General features: G+C 40.0%; 1 protein-coding gene across 1 annotated transcript in view; it reads right to left on the bottom strand.

Moving 5' to 3' along the window:
• The window catches only part of CCDC68 (coiled-coil domain containing 68), a 53320-nt gene extending 33583 nt beyond the window's left edge, over positions 1-19737 (bottom strand). Inside the window, exons 1-5 of the mRNA XM_040632491.1 lie at positions 19705-19737; positions 7415-7485; positions 7021-7116; positions 4271-4401; positions 3062-3148 (exon numbers count right to left, since the gene is read on the bottom strand). Coding sequence (XP_040488425.1) covers positions 3062-3148; positions 4271-4401; positions 7021-7033 — 231 coding nt within the window. The 5' untranslated portion in view covers positions 7034-7116; positions 7415-7485; positions 19705-19737. The remainder of the gene's footprint in view (positions 1-3061; positions 3149-4270; positions 4402-7020; positions 7117-7414; positions 7486-19704) is intronic.
• Positions 19738-21421: the final 1684 nt, after the last annotated feature.

Below are 21421 nucleotides of genomic sequence, written 5' to 3'. Positions count from 1 at the left end.
AAATTTCCAGAGATATCAGAACTGAATGTTACTGCCAGTGTGACACAGTGTAAACCCTAGCCCACTGAAAATACACTTAGAGCGTAAGATAAACCTCATCCGGAATCAAGGACACGCTGAAGTGGAAAGGAAATTTGAAATTATCTAACTCAACTACATCAATTTTACAGATATGAAAAGTGAGGTACTGAGCCCAGGTTTAGGCAGTAAGTGAGAGAGATCCATCCTGTGCTTTCTGCTCCTCCAGATTATTTCAAGACAGACTAACGAATTACAAAATTCTACATACCCTACAATGAAACAATTTTAAAATAATAACTTTTATTTCGTAAGCATTTATCATGTGCCATGCAATATTTTAGATGTTTTATAAACGCCCCTTTGTCTGAATACTTAAACCACTAGAAGGCACTATGCCCATTATACAGAGGAGGAAATTGAGGATGAGAGTGTTTCACTAATAAGCCTGAGGTTATACCTAAAATAACTACCAGAACCTGAATTAGAATCCAAGTTTGTCTGACAAAGTCAATATTCTTTTCAGTACAAAATATGGGTTTTATTCACAGAAATAAAAAACAAAAACAAAAAAGAATATGGTGCATATAAATAATACAGTCACTATAATTCCATCAGGGTTTTATTTATTCTACTCCAGGCCCTACTATATACTCTCACTCTCTGTATACAGAAATTATTTTGTTTTTTAATTTGTTAAATAGTTGATGGAAAGACTCTTGTAGAAGGCAGGTTGCTGGTAGCAGAAGATAGCTACACAGGTCATGGATTAGAGTATCTTAAACTTTAATGAGTCACTTGATGATAGATCTGGTTAAAATGCAGATTCTGATTCAAGAGGTCTGGAGTGGGGCTCTAGATGTTGCATTTCTTTCTTTTTTTTTTTTTTAAAGCCATAGAAGAATATTTATTGACATGGGAAAATGTGAACAACATAACTTCTACGTGAAATATGCAGGATACAAAACAGTATATACAGTAACACTATTTTATGGAAAGAGAAAGAGCCATACATACAAAATAATACATAGGAAAAAAATGGAAGGATGTACATAGCAAATGTTAATAATGGTTATCTCTAGATAGTAGAATTAGAAGTGATTATACAGGGGCGCCTGGGTGGCACAGCGGTTAAGCGTCTGCCTTCGGCTCAGGGCGTGATCCCGGCGTTATGGGATCGAGCCCCACATCAGGCTCCTCCGCTATTAGCCTGCTTCTTCCTCTCCCACTCCCCCTGCTTGTGTTCCCTCTCTCGCTGGCTGTCTCTATCTCTGTTGAATGAATAAATAAATAAAACCTTTAAAAAAAAGAAAAGAAGTGATTATACAATTTTTTCCAGTAAATGTCACCTGCCCTCCAAACAGTATCTGCTTCATGCTATTTTTTCCTGGATACTTCATTTCCAAAGAGCTCCCCAATCCTGCTGCTGCTGCTGGGACTGAAGCCCACACTTGGAGAGCAGCAAAGCCCAAGATCATGATGACAAAATTCCTACATGGACATTGTTCAGATATTGTGGGGAAGGGGCAGGTACTTTGAGGTTATCTGTCCGCTGACCATCTGAGGTTTGAGATGACCAAGGCAGACACACTAGCAGCACGATTCATCTCCACTCCTAAGAAGCTAATCCTGCCAAGGTCACCAACAACCTCCCCATTGTACAGCCAGTGGTCAATGTTCACTCCTCAATTTACTTGGCCCATAGGCACCATTTGACACAGTAGCCCCTCCCCCCTTTCTGAAACCCCTTTTCACTTGTCTTCAGTGACTCCAGTCTCTCCTGGTTTTCCTTCTAATTCGCTAGCTTCTTTCCCCAGCCTGCGATGGTGATTCTTCTTCTTCTTAAGTGTTGGATATCTCAGAACTCAATGCTCAAATTTTCTGTCGTTTCTTTTGGTTTTTAAGATTTATTTATTTATTTATTTTTGAGAGAGCGAGAAAGAGAACTCCCACGCTTGGGGGGAGGGGCAGAGGGAGAGAATCCTCAAGCTGACTCCCCTCTGAGCGTGGAGCCGGAGGAGGGGCTCAGTCTTAGGACCCATGAGATCATGACCTGAGCCAAAACCAAGAGTGAGATGCTCAACTGACTGAGCCACCTAGGTGTCCCTGTCATTTCTATCCATACTCACATGTTTGGTGATCTAATCCAATTTCAGAACTTTAAATGCTATCCTTATTCCCCAAATCTCTGCCCTGTAGCCTGGACCTTTGAGCCCAGACTTCTACCTTCAACCCCAGAATCAGACATGCAGTACCCATTAGGAACCTCCACTTAGAGGTCTTCAATAAACAACTCAATATAACCAAAATGGAATTTTTTATCTTTCTCACCATTCACAAACATTAAGCTTTTTTTTCTAGTTTCTGAGAACTTAATATAAGAAAATATTTGGAGCTAGTTGTCTTAGTTTGGGAGACTGAGGATGATAAAGGGAACAAAGTTTATGCCTCACATCCTATGTTCTGCATTCTCTGTGGCCATAGTATATAGTGGACAACATGGACACTGATGAGGGGCACTTGGCTCAGATGAGCTCTAACCTGGTATAATCCAGACCAGGCTAAGTGTAGATTGCTTGCAGTTAAGAATATAAGGCCAGTCAAAGGGGAGAGGGAAATTCAAGTTTTATCAATTGTCTGATCAGTTGACCTAAAAGCCTAACGGCTTCAACTCTGTGCCCGTTGGTGTGACCCTGGTGAGCCTAAAAGGTTTTACCCCCAGCTGTCTTTGGGAGACGTTGCTGCCATATACCCTGGCTGGGCTGATGTCTTCCCATATACTTTAGATAAGTAAGCCCCATTTAAAATATTCAAGTAAGGTCTAGTCATTCCAATCTGAGCCTACTAATAACATCTGTGGTTAAATATTTCATACATATGCCCATTAACATCTTTAGATACTGACAAAATATTTAACATTCATCATTCAAAGCTTCAAAGGATAATTTAATAATTATCTTAAAAAGTTATTTAAATAAGGTTTACACTGTTTTATGTTTATTTACTGAAGGAATAAAGTGGTACATTTTGATCAATTTATTACCTTTGTTTCTAGTTTGTGATTTGTACTGTTACGTCCTACTTCATCTTTAAAAATTTGATTTCGGATCTTTTCCAGAGTAGTTCGGATCTAGAAGAAAAAAATATTTTATTTTTTTTCAAAGGCATTTAATGTCAAATACTTTTTTTCTTTATCCCAGCTACAGTAGCCCTGATCTATCTAGAAAGTAATACATAAATACTGATCTCAGATTTAAATAACTGCCACCAACCTGCCTTGCATTTAGGCTAATATTGTTTAGATTACAGAAAATGAACATTACGTCTTTATAATTCTTTCTCAGCCAAACCTAAAATATAACCTAAATGAATATTATACTACAAAATAATTACTGTTTAGTAATTAGTATTTAGTACTATTTAATTCTATTTTTCCTATGTAGTAATTTAGTACTAATTTACTATTTAGTAATTACTATAAAACAATTACTATTTAGTAATCACTACAAAATAATTACTAGCTAGTAATTACTAGAGAATAATTACTAGCTAGTAATTACTATGGAATAATTACTATTTAGTAATTACTACGGAATAATTACTAAGAGGAGATCATACAAACTTATGCATGAAATATAAGCCCCATGTCTTAGTGACCTATGGAATTGCAAGACACTCAAAGATGAATTAATTGATCCGAATAAGTTAACAACTATCTCTGCCCAAATGTTTCCATCTGCACTAAGAAGCAGTTCCTAAGAATATATACTTTTGTCAGCCATTATCCTTGGATTCTCATAAGATTTCACATTTTTAATGAAGTAACATGCCAAGATGTGTCACTGGGGAGAGCAACCCGGAACTGTGAAAAGGAAGGGGATAAGGAGAGACGGAAACTCAGCGAGACACGTAAACATCTACTCGGGAACACAGTATCAACACTCGTGAAACAACCGAGAAATGATATAAAATGGTAAGAAGTGCAGTGGTGAATAGCGTGGGGCAAATTAAGTGCTGATAGGTGTTCTGAACCCTTCTGGCCCATTATTCAGTTTTACTCCATGTGAGGGAACAGAGGTTCGTGTCCTCAAGAGAGGTGACTAAACGTGTTGAAATGTCAGCTATTGGGATTGTCCTTTGCCATATGTGTCCTCACGGGTTCTACGGAGGGAGAAACAAAGCCCAACAATCCATATTAGGTTGCATTTCAAAAAATCATGTCATGCTAATATGATTCCCAGCACCTGCATACCTTTTTCACATATTCGGTTTCTTCAATAACGTGAGCTGATGTGGACTCATACAAGGCAGAATTATCTTCCCTTTTATCCCTTGGGGGGACCTCCGTGGTCCCTGTGACTGTTGTCATTGTGAATTCTGGCTCTAGGGTAACATAAATTGGTTAGACAAAACTAACGTCTTTAATGATATGGTAATATCGCTCATAAACTAAGTAAAAGAAGTTCTGTATTAGCACGGTAATGAAATACAGTAGAAGATTTTATAAATTATTGTTATGTGTATATATCCATAAATCCGGGAATTAATTTAATATAAAAACAGCACCAGCTGAAGCATTCATTGATTAGAAGCATAAAAATCAAATTATCCGAGAAGGAAAAATGTAGGAAAAATGTAAAATGTTTTTTTTTTTTTTTACTTCACCTCATATTGGACTATAAAACCTAAAGACCAGAGACCGACCACATCTTATTCCTGTTTATATTCTAACACATCATAAGTGCTTAATAAATGACTATGGGACAAAAACAATATATTATAACAAAATCATATGTATATATCACTTGTATGCACATATACATATATTCATGTATACTTTATCTCTCAATAGCCTATAAAGGTCATCTACTGGAGAATTATTTGTAATAGGAAAATCTTGGGAAAAGCCAAAATACCCACAAAAAGAGGACTGGTTGAATCATCTACTGCTATGGGGTCTTCTCTAGGATGCATTATTCAATAAAAAAAAAAATGGTGCAGAAAAGGATATATAAAGCATCTACAGTATCATAATTTCTAAAAGATGGGAGAGGTGAATAGAAAATCTGAGATCTAAGTTTTGACACTGAACAGCGTAATTATTTTACCTAATTATAAAGTAAAACTAACTTAAAAAGAAAAAAATGAAATCCTTCGAAAAGAAATAAATAAAACAAATGCATATCAAGTTGGTGACATATCCACAAGAATTATTTGAAGTGACTTTAAAGCACATGCCAGGGACTATTTATCCCAGGTTTGCGATGCCCTAGGAGCAAAAAGAATTGCAAAACAATTTTAAACTATACTCACTAATAACACTGTTAGTGGAAATATTGGTGTTGCTACTTGGAAACTAGAATATGTGTATGCGCACTCACCCACAGAAACGCTGGATGTAGAATAAAGCCACAAAGTCGTTGTCTTAACCTCATTAAGAACCAAGATTCTGAGCATAAAAGAAAAAGCCCCTACAATTAGAGTAAAAAATGTTCTGTAAAAACCTTACAATCCAAACTGAAATGATGAGTGGAAAATAATGATTTATCTTCCTTTAAAAATGTATATTCTAGGTCTAGCCACTCAAAAATTTAGAAATATAAGCAATTAACACTCCTCGTGTCCAGACTGCAGTCTCAGTATTACCATTTTCTACTAAAAAGAAACCATGACCTTTTGAGTGATTTAAGTCTGGGACAAGAAATGTACAAGGTAAGCTCGAGATACCTTGTTCTACCGGAAGGCAAAAAGTGATCAAATACTACTCAAATAAGACACAAAAGCCAACCTGATAGAGAAATGACTGTGAAGGATTGAGAAATATAAAGGATTCTGAAATTCCTGAAATCATGGTGAAGGAGAAAAACCACCACCAACAGCAACCATCATCACCCATCTCAATGGAGAGAGGCCGCCATTATACTAACATCAGCTCAAAAGAGGGAGTGAAGAGTCACCAACAAGCATTTATCTTGCCTTGCTTCTATGAACTATATTTCATGGTAACCAAATAGTTGATTTTTTTTTCTAAAGAATTCCTGCTAATAAATCCAAGTGGATTGAGAGAATTAGAAGACCTGCATTTTGCAACCTCTTAATGAAGAACGGATCTGAACAACAGACACCAACCAGTGCTAAAATCACTAGGTGAGCGGTTGATGAAGAATGCACTAACCTGGGGAACCTCACTAATCAATCTTGACATTAGTGGAAAGAGACACCCAAACATTTCGCCTCTAGATGTGGTACAATCACAAGTAGAAAGCATCACCTACAGAGTATGCTTTAAAAAAAAAAAAAGAAGTGAACTTGAATCTCATCAAGCCTCCGTACCTAAGGACAGTAAGTACTGGAACAAGAGGAAACGTGTTCAATGAGTCTACAAGGGTGAAGGATGCAATCGGCCAGACCCAAATTATGGGACATCTTATGGGACAAATAACTAGTTCCTTCCCCAAATTACAGGAAGAAAGACGGGAAGAAGAGAAGGAAAAGTTGCCATAAAGGAAGAGTCTTAAGAAACATGACCAAATGCAATATATGAATCTTCTTTGGCTCTTGATTCCAGTAAACCAGTTATATAAAGACATTGTTGAGACAGCCGGGGAAACTAAGTCTGCCTGGCTAACAAATGATATGAAAGAGTCATTGTAATTTCGCTAGGTATGATATTAGAATTATGATATTCTTTAGAAAGATCTTTTCCGTTAGTCATACATACTGAAATACTACTTTTGGAATTGCTGTAGAATGCTCTAGCAGAGAGAAAAAAATGGGGTGGGGTAAAAATGAAAGAATTCTGGCAAAATGCAGGGAATCGTTGAAGCGGGTCAAGGGCACATGGGGTTCACTAGGCTCTTCTATTTTGTTTCTGTTTGCAATTTCCCTAATAAATAGTAAAGAACTAAAAAAAATCAAAGAAAATGAAAAGCCCTGTGAGGTAGGATTATTCATCTCATCTTACCGATAAGGAAGCCAAGACTCCCGTGGGTGATAACTTACCCAAGGTCACCATAAAACGAACAGAGCTGAACCTCAAGCCTTTGTCTTTTGGATGACAAGTTCAAGGGTGTTTCTCTCACATTAAGGCTGGCTTCCCTAGTGAGATAAAAACAACAAAAATAATTAAAATTTAGCAATGACCTATGCTGGAAAAACACACAAAGAATTTTCATTATTTGCTAGCATCACTTTAAAACTAGATAGCTACTGGGATAAGTCTAAGCCCTGCATTTATCCTTTAATCTTCAATGAAATTGACAGAGTATGCCAAGAATTTTCCATTTTATTATAAATCCTCTTAGACAGCCACAATGGCTTCTCTTTGTTTCGCCTGCAGTCGATCTGGCAGCTGCAAGTCTGCAAGGCTGCTTTTGCAGAATGTGGGTGCGATCACCTCTGGTACTTGGTCCTCTGAAGTCTCTTCCAGGATGAAGTACCTGGTCCAAAACAGCATTTAAGTGCAGTCTGAAATAAAAGAAACACCCGTAGAGACAATAAGCGATGTGCTTGAAAACCAGAAGGGGATGGTCAAGCTTGAGTGGTGGTCAGCAAACCACGGTTGCCCAATCTGGCTTCCCACCTATTTACACCGCCTACGAACTAACAACGGTTCTAACGTTTTTTAATGGTCCGACATGAATGCGCACACACGCACACACAAAACAAAAATCAAAACAAGTACTACATGAAAATTATATGAAGTTCAAATTGAGTGTTCATACGTGAAGGTTTACTCTACAATAACCACAGCCATTCATGTACATACTGTCTATGCTGGTTTTGCTTTATAACAGCAGAGTTGTGTGGTGGCGGCAGAGAAAATATGTGGCAAGCAATGTCTCAAATATTTACTATCTTGGTCCTTTACAGAAGACGTTTGCTGACCCCTGGGTTAGGGTGTGGCAGAGGGTGGGAGCAAGTCTGTAGAGTTCTGTTTTGTTCTCCAGTTCAATCCCCCCAGATCTATGGTCTCATTTGATTGATTTGCATACCTTTTCTTTCTTTTTAGTATGTTACACACCGTGTACATTAACAAATGATAAGAGGCGTTTCAGCCTAGGAATGAATCACTCTTCAGAATGGATCCCAAATGCATTCTCACAGTCTTTCATAATTTGAAAATCACCTCGGGCCCCACGTTATATATCCTAAGCATATTCTTTTCTGTGCCTTTTATTCTTAATATCAGGAATTCTGCTCCTTAATCACCGATATTTCTCAAAACATCGTACCTCTTCTCACTGGTTGGGCCATCTTAAACTAGTCACATAAAAGTTTAGCCTCAACTTACCCATATCTGTAAAATAGGGATAAAACACCTAGAGTTGTAAAATTGAAGGTTTTTTGTTTTTTGTTTTTAGTTCGTTGGTTATAGCAGGCACTTAATGGACAGTAACAGTTAATATTGTCGCTCTTATTATTTAATATTATTAATAACCACAGAAGACACACAGCCTATAACAGAGGGGGTGGTTTAGGCCAATCTGGTTGCAAAGTTTATATCCAACTCTATTCAAACAAAATCAAATTCCATTTCTCTTTGATTCAGAAAATTTTTGTGATCACAGTCCTTGATTTGTACAAAGAAACCCAAGGGGAACTTAAGCCAGCAAAGTCCAAATTGCCATATGGCGTTACCTTCCTGGGGAAAATCCATCTTAGCATTTTATTTCTGCCAGAAGTAGATTAGGCAGATAAAATTTTCAAAATAAAACACAATCAGTTAATTAAAGTGAGAAAAGAATTGTATTTGTTTTACGCTAGAGTGGATTGAAGACAGCTTATAAGTGGCATCACGCCAAGAGGTGTTATTTCCTAGATCAGGGCTCTGCACACAGGGCTCCCAAGGGGAAGGGGAGGTGCTAAGTAGACAGGGCTTTGCCATCTTAACTTAAACCAAAGCAGTTCTGCTTTGTTCTGTCACACACTGAATTTTTCCATGCGACTTTCTGTGAAGAAAGAACATTCTACAGTGAAAAGGTTTGGAGGCAGACTGCCTAGTTTCATGGCCTGACTCTGCCACTCAGGAACTGCCACTCAGAAACTTGGGCAAGTTTCTTAACCTCTCTGTGCCTCAGTTCCCTTATCAGTAAAATTTAGATAAGATTAATAATTAATAATGATAGAAATAATAAACAACATGGGGTTGTTTGCAAGTTAACATTTTCCCAGCACCTAAAACAGTGCATAGCATATAATAAGTGATTTGTATGTGTTTGTCAAATGAGTAAATAAAATATGAATCCATTATCCACAATTATTGCTGATAAGCAGTCTGAGTAGTAGAGAAGAACCAGGTAATATTTTAAACAGTCTGCAGACCCAGCTAGGTTATAAAGGAAAATCTGCTTCTGGTATTTTAAGACTAGCAAATTCACGGGATTGGTTCTTTCTCAATAACACATCAATAATTCATCAACATCCTCAACTGATTATGCTAACGTCTAATGAATAGTTTCCAATTTACAAAGCAATTCATACACATTATTTGTAGTCTGTGCAATAACTCAACACATCATTGGGCACCCAGGATAATGTAACTAAACCTACTTCTCTGTTTAATGACATAGGAATGGCTTATCCATTATACAATAAACACATACGAGGCACTGTTACGGAGTTGAATTTTGCTCCCTCCCCATTCATATGCTGAAGTTCTAACCGCCCCAGGATCTCCGAATGTGATCTTCTTAGGAATCAGGACCATTGCAGATGTAATTAGGTAAGATGAAGTCACACTGGAGTAGGCTGGTCCCCTAATCCAATATGATTGGTGTTTTTATAAAAATTCGGACACAGATGCACACAGGAGAATGCCATGTAGAGCCGAAGGTGGAGATCAAGGTGACATGTGTACCTGCCAAGGAACACCCAGAATGGCAGGCAAACCACCAGAAGCTGGAGGAGAAGCATGAAACAGAGCCTTCCTCACAGCCTCAGAAAAACCCAACCCTGCCAACACCTTGACCTTGGACTTCCGGCCTCCAGACTGTGAGACAAGCAATTACTATGTTTAAGCCACTTAGTCGGTGGTACTTCGTTTCACCAATCCTAGGAAATGAATACAGGCACTGTTTATATTCTAGAGCTTCCAACAAAGGTATTTTCTTCCTTTATTTAACCTTTGGTTGATTCATCCATAGATCAAATATTTACTGAAGACAGCTGTGTGAGGTGCTGTGACCACAGTGGTGTGCCAGATACCCAGCCTTCGTGGGACTTTCAGTTCAGAGGGGAGACAGACGTTCCACCAAACAGTGAATACACAGGGAACGTAATGAGAGGTGGGGACAAGCATGAGGAAGAAAAGTAGAAAGGGTAACAGAATACAACGAGGTGCTGTTCTGGATGGGTGACGAGGGAAGGCCAATCTGAAGAGGTGGCATTTAAGCAAAAGACTGGAATGAAAGGAGGTGATGCTGTGTGGCCACCTGGGACAAGAGGGTTCTAGGCAAAGGGGGCGGCAAGAGAAGAGGCTGGAATTTGCTTAGACTAGTGCTCTAAGAGCAATAAGGTACACAGTGTAGCCTACCATTTCTTTTTCTTTCTCTTTTAATGTCCCAGGGATTTTTTTTTTTTAATAGACCGAAACTTGCTAAGACTTCCGGTGCCTAAGGAGGTGTCTCCTTAGCTACTTAGAACAGGTCTAGCCTTGGCTGCTACGGCCCCCTCAAGGCTGAAGGGAAGGCAGGGTGTGGCAAAGTGGGGGATGCTGTCAGCTGCCACAAGGAATATGCAACTCCAGGTCAGTGCACAGAAGGGACAATAATTTCAGTTGACTGCACAGCAGTATTCTCAACTCACTTCTGGGGGTGTGAACTGGAAAGCACGAAGGTGGATGCATGGTGTGTGGGCTCCTTCCCAGATACGGGGGATCCCCACCCGTATGAGTCTTTGCAGGAAAGTCCCCTACTTGTTCTTCCTCATTGCCTGGGGCGAGGGCACAGTTCTCACACCTAGACTCCGCCAACTAGGTGCTCCCGTCTGGAAATGCCAGTAAGGGATTGGCCCTGGGGCTCGCTGAAGCTGGAGGCAGTGAAAACCCAGATAATTCTGGGAAGGGAAGGAGTCTGGCACAGAGCAGTGACTTGTGTCCAGATGGCAGGAACACCAGGGGTGGCATCTAGTGACCAGTGGCAATGCCAGGACTCTCTCCTACTCTTATGACAGCCTGATCTTTGCTGAGGTACCAGCACACTGGATTCTCCCATTTCCAAGCCAGGAAATTCCTTTTCAACTGAAGTTCTCCAGAGTCAATGAACTTAACTGACTGGTTTGCAACCAAGAGCCCTGACTGGTGGTAGCACCGCTTCTGAGTTCTGAGCTAACAATATTGAATCCTGTTTCATCACCATTCTTGGTCACTCCTCTAGAAGGCTTAGATATTGGAAGCTGAAAAAGTAAGTTGCAAGAAAAGTGAAACTTGGTAATTAGGTTATACGAGGGAAAGAACGCTGACATATCTCCCAACTCTTGAAGAGACTGACCGTGTCTTGAATATTAAATAGCACACCTGTTCTGCTGCTACATTACACAGCACAATGGTGACATCCAGTGTCAGCTGGCTAAATCTCAGGTGACTGTGCATTTCACCTGAAAACGACGCCCACTGTATCAGAAGACATGCACGTTAACCCTCAGCTCCAGTAATAATGACATTGTTTTCAAGTAATAATCTAAGCTTTTTTAAGTAGAATTAATTTTATTCATTTTCAATACTCATTTATATACAGATATTTACATCATAGCCAATGCCATAGAAAGCTCTTAGGAAAGAAAAGCTATTTCATTTTGCAGAAAGGATTGAAATATTGGCACACACAATATACAAATAAGTGGGATTGACAAACACTGTGCCATTTACTAAAAAACCATTTTCCATGTATTGTCAAAATTAATCATTTTAACATACCGTACCACTACACCTGTTATCTATATATCTACAGCTATATCTAAATCCACCCACGTACGTATGTAAAGTGCAACCAACTCATAAAACAGTGATACCAGTTTTTCAAGGTCATCAACTGACCTCTCCACCTGAACCCAGAGAGACTGACCTTAGATCCAAGGGTCTTTGTAATGAAAGAAACCATCTTCATTGTTCATTGGCATAATTTGAAATTTTGAAAACAGCTGAAGATTTCACCCAGTGCCCAGTATAGCAACTATACTGCAAAAAGGAACAAATCACATGACTCTATTCCCGTCTAGGGGAACACTGGGGAGAAGGGACCAGAGTCTGCTGAGCGCCTACTGCATACAGGCTAGGGTTTGCTTCCTTTAATAATCCTCACATACACCCTGAGAGGTCGGTGTTATTGTTCCCACTTTACAGATGAGGAAATGTGGCTGAGCAAGATGAAGCAAAACCGCTAGCTCGTGACGGCCGTGAATCTCAAGCCTGAGTCGGCTGGCTCTTTCCAGCTCGTTACCTCGCCTTCTGCGGCCCTCTGAGTGGATTTCTCAGCCTACTTTCTTGGGCCCGAGCTAGTTTTGTAGCCAGGTCACTGGGTAACAGTCAAGTGACTCCTGCTGCGAGTGCCCCGTGTGTCCCTCAGGAGCACGAGGAGATGTTTTCGTCCCAATACATTTACTCCACGGACAGAGGCAATATGGCTTCATGGCTTAAAAATGGTGGGGAGGGCACGTATTGCATGGCGCACTGGGTGTTATACGCAACTAATGAATCATCGAACTTGACATCAAAAACCAGGGATGTACTGTATGGTGACTAACATGATATAATACAAAAAATTTTTTAAAAAATGGCGGCTTTGGACTTGGTCGGTACTGCCCACAAGACTGTTCTACTTCCCACTCGCTGGGTGGCTGCGGAACAGTTTCCAAACTTCCTAGGCTTCAGCTTCCCCAACTGAAAATTTCAGATGCAACTGTTGAATTTGTCACAGTTACATGAGGATTAAACGGGACAGTGCATAAGGAGTGCTTCTTGAAGGGTCTGACCCATCATGCACAAAGAATTCTAAATAATCATATTGACATCCACAGCCCATTGAGAACATTTGATTATAGGGCATCATTGGGAAGTGTCAAAGCCTAAGCCCAGCTGTCCCCACACTATCCACCCTCACCCCTACCCCCAGCCACTACCCCATCAGTCAACTATTCCTCCTGTTTTGAACTCAGTTAACAATCAACTCAAAAACCACCTGGGATTTGTCAGTGAAGAGAACACGAAAAGAAGCCTATGTCAATGACATGTATCTTATAGTCTTTTGCAACATTTAAGAGGAAGGTACCCTTTTGGAAAATTTCTCTTGTGACTTTATAAAATATTTTAAGAATAAAACGTTCAGGAATCTACAAAATATCTTTAGCTTCCTAAACTCATCCTGGAATATGTTAGCTCCAACATGATTTACTTCATTTAAAAAAAATCATCCAGTAAAGGAGGTAAAAGACAGATGATAGCAAGTGTGGATGAGGATTTGGAGAAGCTGGAACTCCGGTCTGTTGCTGATGGGAATGGAAAGTGGGCAGTCACGTTGGACAACTCTAAGTCCGTTCCTATAAAGTTAAGCACTCACTGTACAACCCAGCAATCCCACTTCTAGGTATTTACCCAAGTGAAATGAAGGTCTATGTTCCACACATCACAAATGTCTCTCATTGCCAAACACTGGAAAAAATCAAAATATTCATCCACAGGTGAATACTACTCAGCAATAAGAAGAATGAAGTACTGACCCACACACTGTGGGTGAATCTCCAAAGCTTTTCCTGACCGAAAACAGCCAAATCCAAAAGGCTACATACTGTAGTTCTACTTGGATGCGATTTAGAAAATTCGAGATTATGGGCACAGAAAACAAATCAGTGGATACCTGGGGACTGGGAGTGGGGGAGGGATTAACCACAAAGGGGACACAGGGGAATTTTTTTAGGGAGGGGATAACATAACTGCTCTATGTCTTTTTTTAAAGAATTTATTTATTTATTTGAGAGAGACAACGAGCCCATGAGCAGGGGCAGGGGAGCGGAGGGAAAAGTGAGAGGGAGAAGCAGACTCCCCATTGAACAGGAAGCCTGACGTGAGGCTTGATCCCAGGACCCTGAGATCATGACCCAAGCTGAAGGCAGATGCTTAACTGACTCAGCCACCCAGGTGCCCCATAACTGTTCTATATCTTGATGGTGATGGTGGTTCCATGACTGTAACCATTTGTCAAAACTTACAGAACTCTGCGCAAAAAAAGGTGAACTTATATACTTTTGTTTTAAAAACAATAATCATGCAACAGTAGCCTAGACAAAGCAAAGTACAACTGAGATTTCAAAAGCCAAGGGCCTTCACTGATTTTATCAGAACTAACTGGAAGTCACAATTAGCTAGATTCGTTTCCCTTTGTTCAAATTATTGACCCCCAAAACAATGTAAATGACAAACAAAAGAAAACAAAACAGTGATGGAATCAGGACTGTTAAAAGGCCAATTAGAACCGTTGTTGCCACAAGAGTAGCCAGGGAAGCCTGACATTCAATATGGTGACAGAGGAGGCCCAGGGAAATCCTAAACATCTTAAGAAAGTTAACCATACTTATTATTCACTAAAGTGGAAAAGTAGGAGGAAATCTATAGAAGTATATAAGAAGTAATTAAGAAAATTTGCCACAAGATTTAAATCTAATTCATGAACCTAGAATTCCTCCTCTCATCTACCCATCCCCTCCTTAGTCGTTCTCTAGCTATATAACATGTTTCCGCTCTTCGCCATGGCCCATTTGCACGTAGACTATTGGGTCAGTGACTCCCAAGTCTGTCCAGATGGCCACTCCCAGCAGCAGTGGGGACACGTCCTGCACCAGGATGACGTCAGACTGATGTGCATGTGCACAGGGAAGCATCCTCCCCAATTCCGGGAGCTCACAGAAGGATACCAGGGTGAGAGCAGCTTCTGGCTCTGGGTAAAACCTAATTCCTTATAACAGATCATATCGTCATGAGTGATGAGTGAGTGAGCTTATCAAAATAATTCAAAGACTCTCACAGCTCAATGCTGATCAAGCCTTCCTCCTGCAGGTGAACAGACACAACTGGGGGGAGCGTGTCCCTGCCAATTTTGGAGCATATGAAAGTGGGAAGGACGGAGACAGATTCCTGTCAATGGTATATGACTCTTAAGAGACATTCAGAATGACACTGGCAGTGGAAGTCTAGAAAAAGGCACCTGTTCTAGAGATTTGTAAACCCTTACCAAATTAAAAAAATTTAAAAAAAAGACATTACCAGTAGAAATGGATTAATTCATCCAATCACAGAGCATCAAAAGCACAGTGCTCCCACCCAGGGATTTCAGCAAGTTGTTCTGACATTTCAAGCAGAAAAAAACTGAGTTCCAAATGAGCACATTCAGCTTTGGACAACCACATTATTTAATCTAGACTATCTTGTTTTCAAATTTTAGCGTTTTAAAAATAAAATCCTGTGCATTCTAAGTTATCAATAAAATAGACCTTTAAGTTATATTGATGCTCTTTTTTTCCCCAGTAGGAAAGTGTAATTTCAGCTGTAACTTGCAGGCACGAAGAGACATATTGTCTTCTCTTTAGTTTCACAGAGTTTGCCAACTTTTTCTAGAAGGGATTCTACTCAACTGGAGAAATCCTTCTAAGAGGATCTTTAAGCATAAGTTGCCAAGTGTAACCTCCGAGGAATGCATTTGCTATAGGAGTTGGCACAAAGCAGGGTGAATGGGGGCGTGCAACGGAACAGCCCTAACCGAACTGCTGGTCAAGGTTCCTGATTCCTAAGAAAGGTTATTCAAAGGTCCATACTTTTGCAGTGTTAGAAAGTTCTGATTTGGTCTGTTCTCTGGACAACACACAGAAAAACACCACTACTTAATAGGAACCTGGAGTTTTTATAAGTCTGCCCTAGCTCCTTGAAAAAGTCCCAGAGAAAAAAGAAGTGGCTTTTTTTTTTCTGTTTTAGATTTTCACTGATCTAAGAGCTCAAACTAGTGCCTGATTTTGTAAATAAACAGTTGTATCTGGTTCATTTTTTAGCACAGTCTTAGAAATCATAGAATAATAAATCTAAAAGCATATAAATTCACATGTACTCCCTTCAACTTTTTAAGGCTTAAGGCTATAGATGACTCATGCTTTATGTTAAGTAGGCCACTAAATATGTTATTAGGAAGCACTCGGATTTTTGAGAGTACTTCAGTTATCACTGTTAGGCCAAACAAAAATCAAAATTCTAAATGCACCGTTTGTGAAGAAAACGCAGCAAAGGAGATATGACTTCCCTTGGCAAATATGAATGTCAAGAGCGAAATATCTTCCAGTCCAACCTAGAATGCCAAAGGATTGATGCTTTCTGCTACTTGCACAGGGTTCACTATTTACTATTTTCATGGGAGTATCACAGAAAGATCACAGAGAAGAGCAGTAATTATACCAGGATTATATTTTTCATATATATAAATGAGAGGTTGGGTCCTAGCAATTCTTTTCTAATTATGCTACCGGGGAAGCTGGACCAAAGAATCTGTCTTACCACTTCAATGTGAATGCAGAAATATCTACCAGCTGGTGAACAAAATGTGGACCAGTCATAGAATGGAATGAATAGTAGTTAGCAATAAAAAGAAACCAGCTACACCCTGAGTGAACCTCAGAACCACTGTTCTAGGGGAAGGAACCCTGATGTGAAAGACCATCTATTGTATGATTCCATTTGTGTGAAATGTCCAGAAAGTCAAATCTAAAGGGAGAAAAAGTAGATTAGTGGTTGTCTGGGGGTAACAAATAGGAAAGTGGGGTCTTTGAGGGATGATGAGAAGGTTCTAGAACTGAACTGTGGTGATGGGACATTCCCATAAATTTACTAAAAATCGTTGAATCGTACACTTGGATATATTTTATGGTGTGTAAATTATACCTCCAATAAAGCTGCTTTTTAAAAACAGCAACAACAGGTGCGCCTGGGTGGCACAGCGGTTAAGCGTCTGCCTTCGGCTCAGGGCGTGATCCCGGCGTTATGGGATCGAGCCCCACGTCAGGCTCCTCCGCTGTGAGCCTGCTTCTCCCTCTCCCACTCCCCCTGCTTGTGTTCCCTCTCTCGCTGGCTGTCTCTATCTCTGTCAAATAAATAAATAAAATCTTTAAAAATAAAAATAAAAATAAAAACAGCAACAACGACAACAACAACAACAAAAGCAAGAATGCCTTGGACAAAGTAAGTCTTTCCCTCTGGGGCAAAATATAACCATAGTTATATTTTTCTGATTTACAGGAAAAAAATCATGTGATGGATAGAATTTTCTCAATTTGAAGTTTTTCATTCATTGATTTATATGCTAAATTCTTGGCATCCACTATTCCAATTTAGTTTTTATTTAATTTGCATGAAATTGATATTTAGCTATTTCAGGCTTCACATCTCCATTTTTGGTAATATTTAACCCTGACCACGTAATTTCCAAATTCTTCTCCAATCTAAGCAAAAGAGAAAAACACTGACCTGAATAATACAGAAGTTCCTTTACAATTGTTAGAGTTGACTATTTAAATTGGTGAAAGAGGATACTGATTTGAAGATAATCTAGTTTCAGTCACTGTCAACTGATCGATGATCATTGATGTGGTTCTTATCTATGATCTCGAGGCGGCCCGGAGGACTCCAGCATTGTGCACGTTCCATGAGGACAGGACTGTGACTTATTTACACAGAGCTGTATCCATCCCTCCCTCCCAATTCGAACTCAGAACCAAGTGCCCTTCCTAACAGATGCTCAACCAGTGTATGAATGGGCCCACAAATCCACACACACACCACGTATTTTCTAAAACTTGATGTGCACACACTCATGCTTTTGCTCTCCAAACCCATGTAGCTAGCTGTTTTCATGCTCAGTAAAATGCAAATTCACTTGAACATGTTATGAAGTTGATAGTAACATTTTGCCATTAAGAATTTATTTTCTATTGATAAATGGCCTATAATTTTGATATAAATATCTCAGTTCAAAAGATTCAAAACGAAGACTTTGAAAGACTTTTAGATTCCCTTCAAAACCTTCAGTTCTTTCCTTTTTCAGTCAAGATCCCCCCCCCAAAAAAACGCCTAATTTTTCAGCTTCAGCCAGAATTTGGACGACAACTCAAGCCCACTGTCCAGCACATTGTAAATCAATCAGCTAACAAATAACTGCCTGTTATTAATTCACAAAATCATGAAGGGGAATGATATAACTGAAATAGTGTCTGTATTTCTTTCAAAAGTCTCTTTTTCATCAGTGCAGGTTTAGTTACCAAATTTATTTAGCAAATCACAAAGATAGGAACCTTAAGAAATTTGCAGGAAGCGTAAGCTGTTTTCATTCTTTCTGTAAGGAGCGAAGGAGCCACGAGGGTATACCCTGCCTTAGGCACAAATTCCTGTGTCAGGGACCTTCACTCTAAAACCCTCGGTGTGGGGGGAGAGGGTGGGGGACAGGCCAGTAACAGGAAACAAAGCACCAATTGTGTCTGCCAGGGTACCTGAGACTCTGGCTCAGATCATATTTCTGAAAAACCAGACTTCTGCAGAACTGAATATTTAATAGCACTAGGTAAAATCAAAAGGGCAGATTATCTTTTCCTTATTGCAAACGCAGAATAATTCCCTTTGATGCTTCATCTAGTCTATATATATAAAGATAGTAAAGAAAGTTTTGATTCCTAAAAAAAAAAAAAAAAAACAACTATGGTATAATGGTAAACAGACACAGCACAGTTATGTTTGGGGCTAATTGTTTCTTTTGATCCTTATTTTATATATATATATAATATAAGTATATATTTATATATAATATATAAATATATAAGTATACATCTATATATTACGCTTTTCATATATTTCTATGTTATATATTTTATATGATATATCTATTATATATTTCATATATATGATATATTTATATATTTTATATGTAATATATTTATATGTATTTATATATATTACATATATATATTCCCCCCCTTTTGAAGAAGGGTGAAAAATTTACAGCCATGTCTTCACTCAATCTAACTATGCTTGCACTGTCCTGTACTATATTCTTCAGTAAGATAATAACGCTCCTTTGCACAACTGCCAAGAGCTCTGTTAACCTCCATCTCTGAAATACCAGGACAGTAGAAAACGGTCAGCCAATGGGCTGTTCTCCTTTTGTGACATGTACCTGCAGCTACAGAAGCCGGCAGGAACAAATGAAGGGTTAAGACAAGCACCTTTATTCATTCATTTGTGCTCTTAAAAAATGCGCGCCCAGTGACCTGTCAAAGCTGCCACAAGGTGACAGCAAGTCTCCCAGTCCTCTCCGACTCGGAGACGCCCGGCAAAGGGATTGCAAAATAGTAACCTAAATAAATAACCAGAGCTGGTGCATCGGACGAAAGGAACGTTATTCCTTCTCGGGGAGAGGCAACGCTTTCTCTTCCGAGAGGAGCAGAAACTTCTCGCCCAGGGAATCGGAAACTTCTAGCCCAGAACTCAGGAATACAGGGAGGAATACGCTCCTCACCAGGAGGCTGTTTTTGCCGTCGGTGCGCTGAGCTGCGCGGGGGGAACCCGCTCCAAGGACCCCGGACGTCCACGCACCCTGGGGCGGGGGGTGGGGGGGAGCCGGCGCGCGCCGCAGGCGCTGAGCTCGCGGGTCGCCCGGGCTCGCCTACCTTAGAGCGCGCTGAGCAAGTGCGGGGTCCCGGCCTTGCGCTCCCGCCTCCCGCCACGGTCGGCTCCGCGGGGCGTGGGTGGCTCCGCCGCCGTCAGATCGGGCTCCGCCCCGTAGGGTGCGCCCGGGGCAGAGTCCGGTGCCTGGGAGACTCCGGGGAGGAGCCCGCGCTCCCGCCGCGCCGGACGCACACGCCCTGCTCCACGCACCCCAGGCCCGATCACTGAGCTGTCGGTAGAGTGATATAAACGGGGCAGTTTTTGAAGACGGTCCTGTTCGCACTCTCGGTTCATGAACTTTTGTGTCTGTTGTTTATAATAAAACTTTTTATTTTGGAGTAATTTTAGATTTAAGAAAAAGGTGCAGAGATAGAACAGGGCTCCCTAAACCCTTCAGCCGGCGCCCCCCTAATATTCACATCCTACTTCTGTACGTGCCCACGTACACGTGTGCATGGTACATTTGTCAAAACTAAGAAATTAACATTGGTCCCTTACTATTAACTAAACTCAACTTTATACAGATTTCACTAGTTTTCCGCTGATATCTTTCCGTACCAGGATCCCATCCAGGGTTCCACACTGCATTTAGCGTCCTGTCTCTTAATTTCTTCTGTTCTGTTAACAGTTTCTTAAGTCTTGTTTTTCTTGATCGGTTTATAGGATTCTGCTAAGCTATCTTGTGGATATCACTCATTTGATTTGGTCTGTTGCTTTCCTCAGGATCACACTGTGGTTATGGGTTTGGTGGAGGAAGACCACAATGCAAACGTGCCTTTCTCATCACAGCATCTTATCAGGGTACATGATAGCAACATGACTCACTGCTGGTGATATTAACCTTTATCGCTTGGTTAAAGTAGTATGTGCCAGCTTTCTCCACTGCACTGTTACTATTTTTCTTTTTCCATTCTCTTTTCTTTGGATGGGAGTCACTAAGTTCAACCCGTATCAAGAGAGGAGAGTGGGGGAATGAAACTCCACCTGGGCGTGGGAGGGGCTATCTACATAGATCTTTGGAATTTTTCTGTAAGGAGGATTTATTCCTCCTCTCCCATTTATTGATCTATTGAATCATTTATCATATCAGCATGGACTCATATATACTCATTTTATACTTTGAGTTATAATTCAATACCACCTTACGTATGATGTTGTTCAAATTGTTCCAGGTTTGACTCTTGGGAGCTCTTTCAGGTTGGCTCCTGTGTCCCTTTGAAAGTTCATAAACATTTAGGGGCTGGGGATAAAAACCTCACTAATTATTGGCTCCACCCCTCTCACATTTAACAGATACAGAAAACTGAAACCCCAGCCCCCTAATATCTGGGGGCTATTCTGAATCTTCCTGGGAATTCTAGGATTACTGGTTTCCAGCCTGGTTAAAAAAAAAAAAAAAAAGGCAAAAGAAATGTTTTGTCTATTTGTTTGTTTTCCTAACAGATGAATTTGTAGATTGGGACCCAACTGGAGAAGTGAAAGTTGATGTTTCTTTAGGTAAATTTTGGTTAACTAATCCTTGTGGTTCTATTAATAGATATATGTATATTTATAGACAAATCATGTTCCAAAGTTAGCCATGGGTGTTTATAATTGCATTAAACATTGAAGAAATCCAGCTGTTGAGGATCCTTTGTTATGTTGTTTTGGATTCCTCCCGTTTGCATTTGCAAGCTGGGCCTGTAAACACTACATTTCCTCCTTCTGAGCTGGAGTCTG

This window comes from Ursus maritimus, unplaced genomic scaffold (assembly GCF_017311325.1).
Source record: "Ursus maritimus isolate PB19 unplaced genomic scaffold, ASM1731132v1 scaffold_18, whole genome shotgun sequence".
Lineage (NCBI taxonomy): Eukaryota > Metazoa > Chordata > Mammalia > Carnivora > Ursidae > Ursus > Ursus maritimus.
This window is presented reverse-complemented; position numbering and strand designations above follow the sequence as displayed.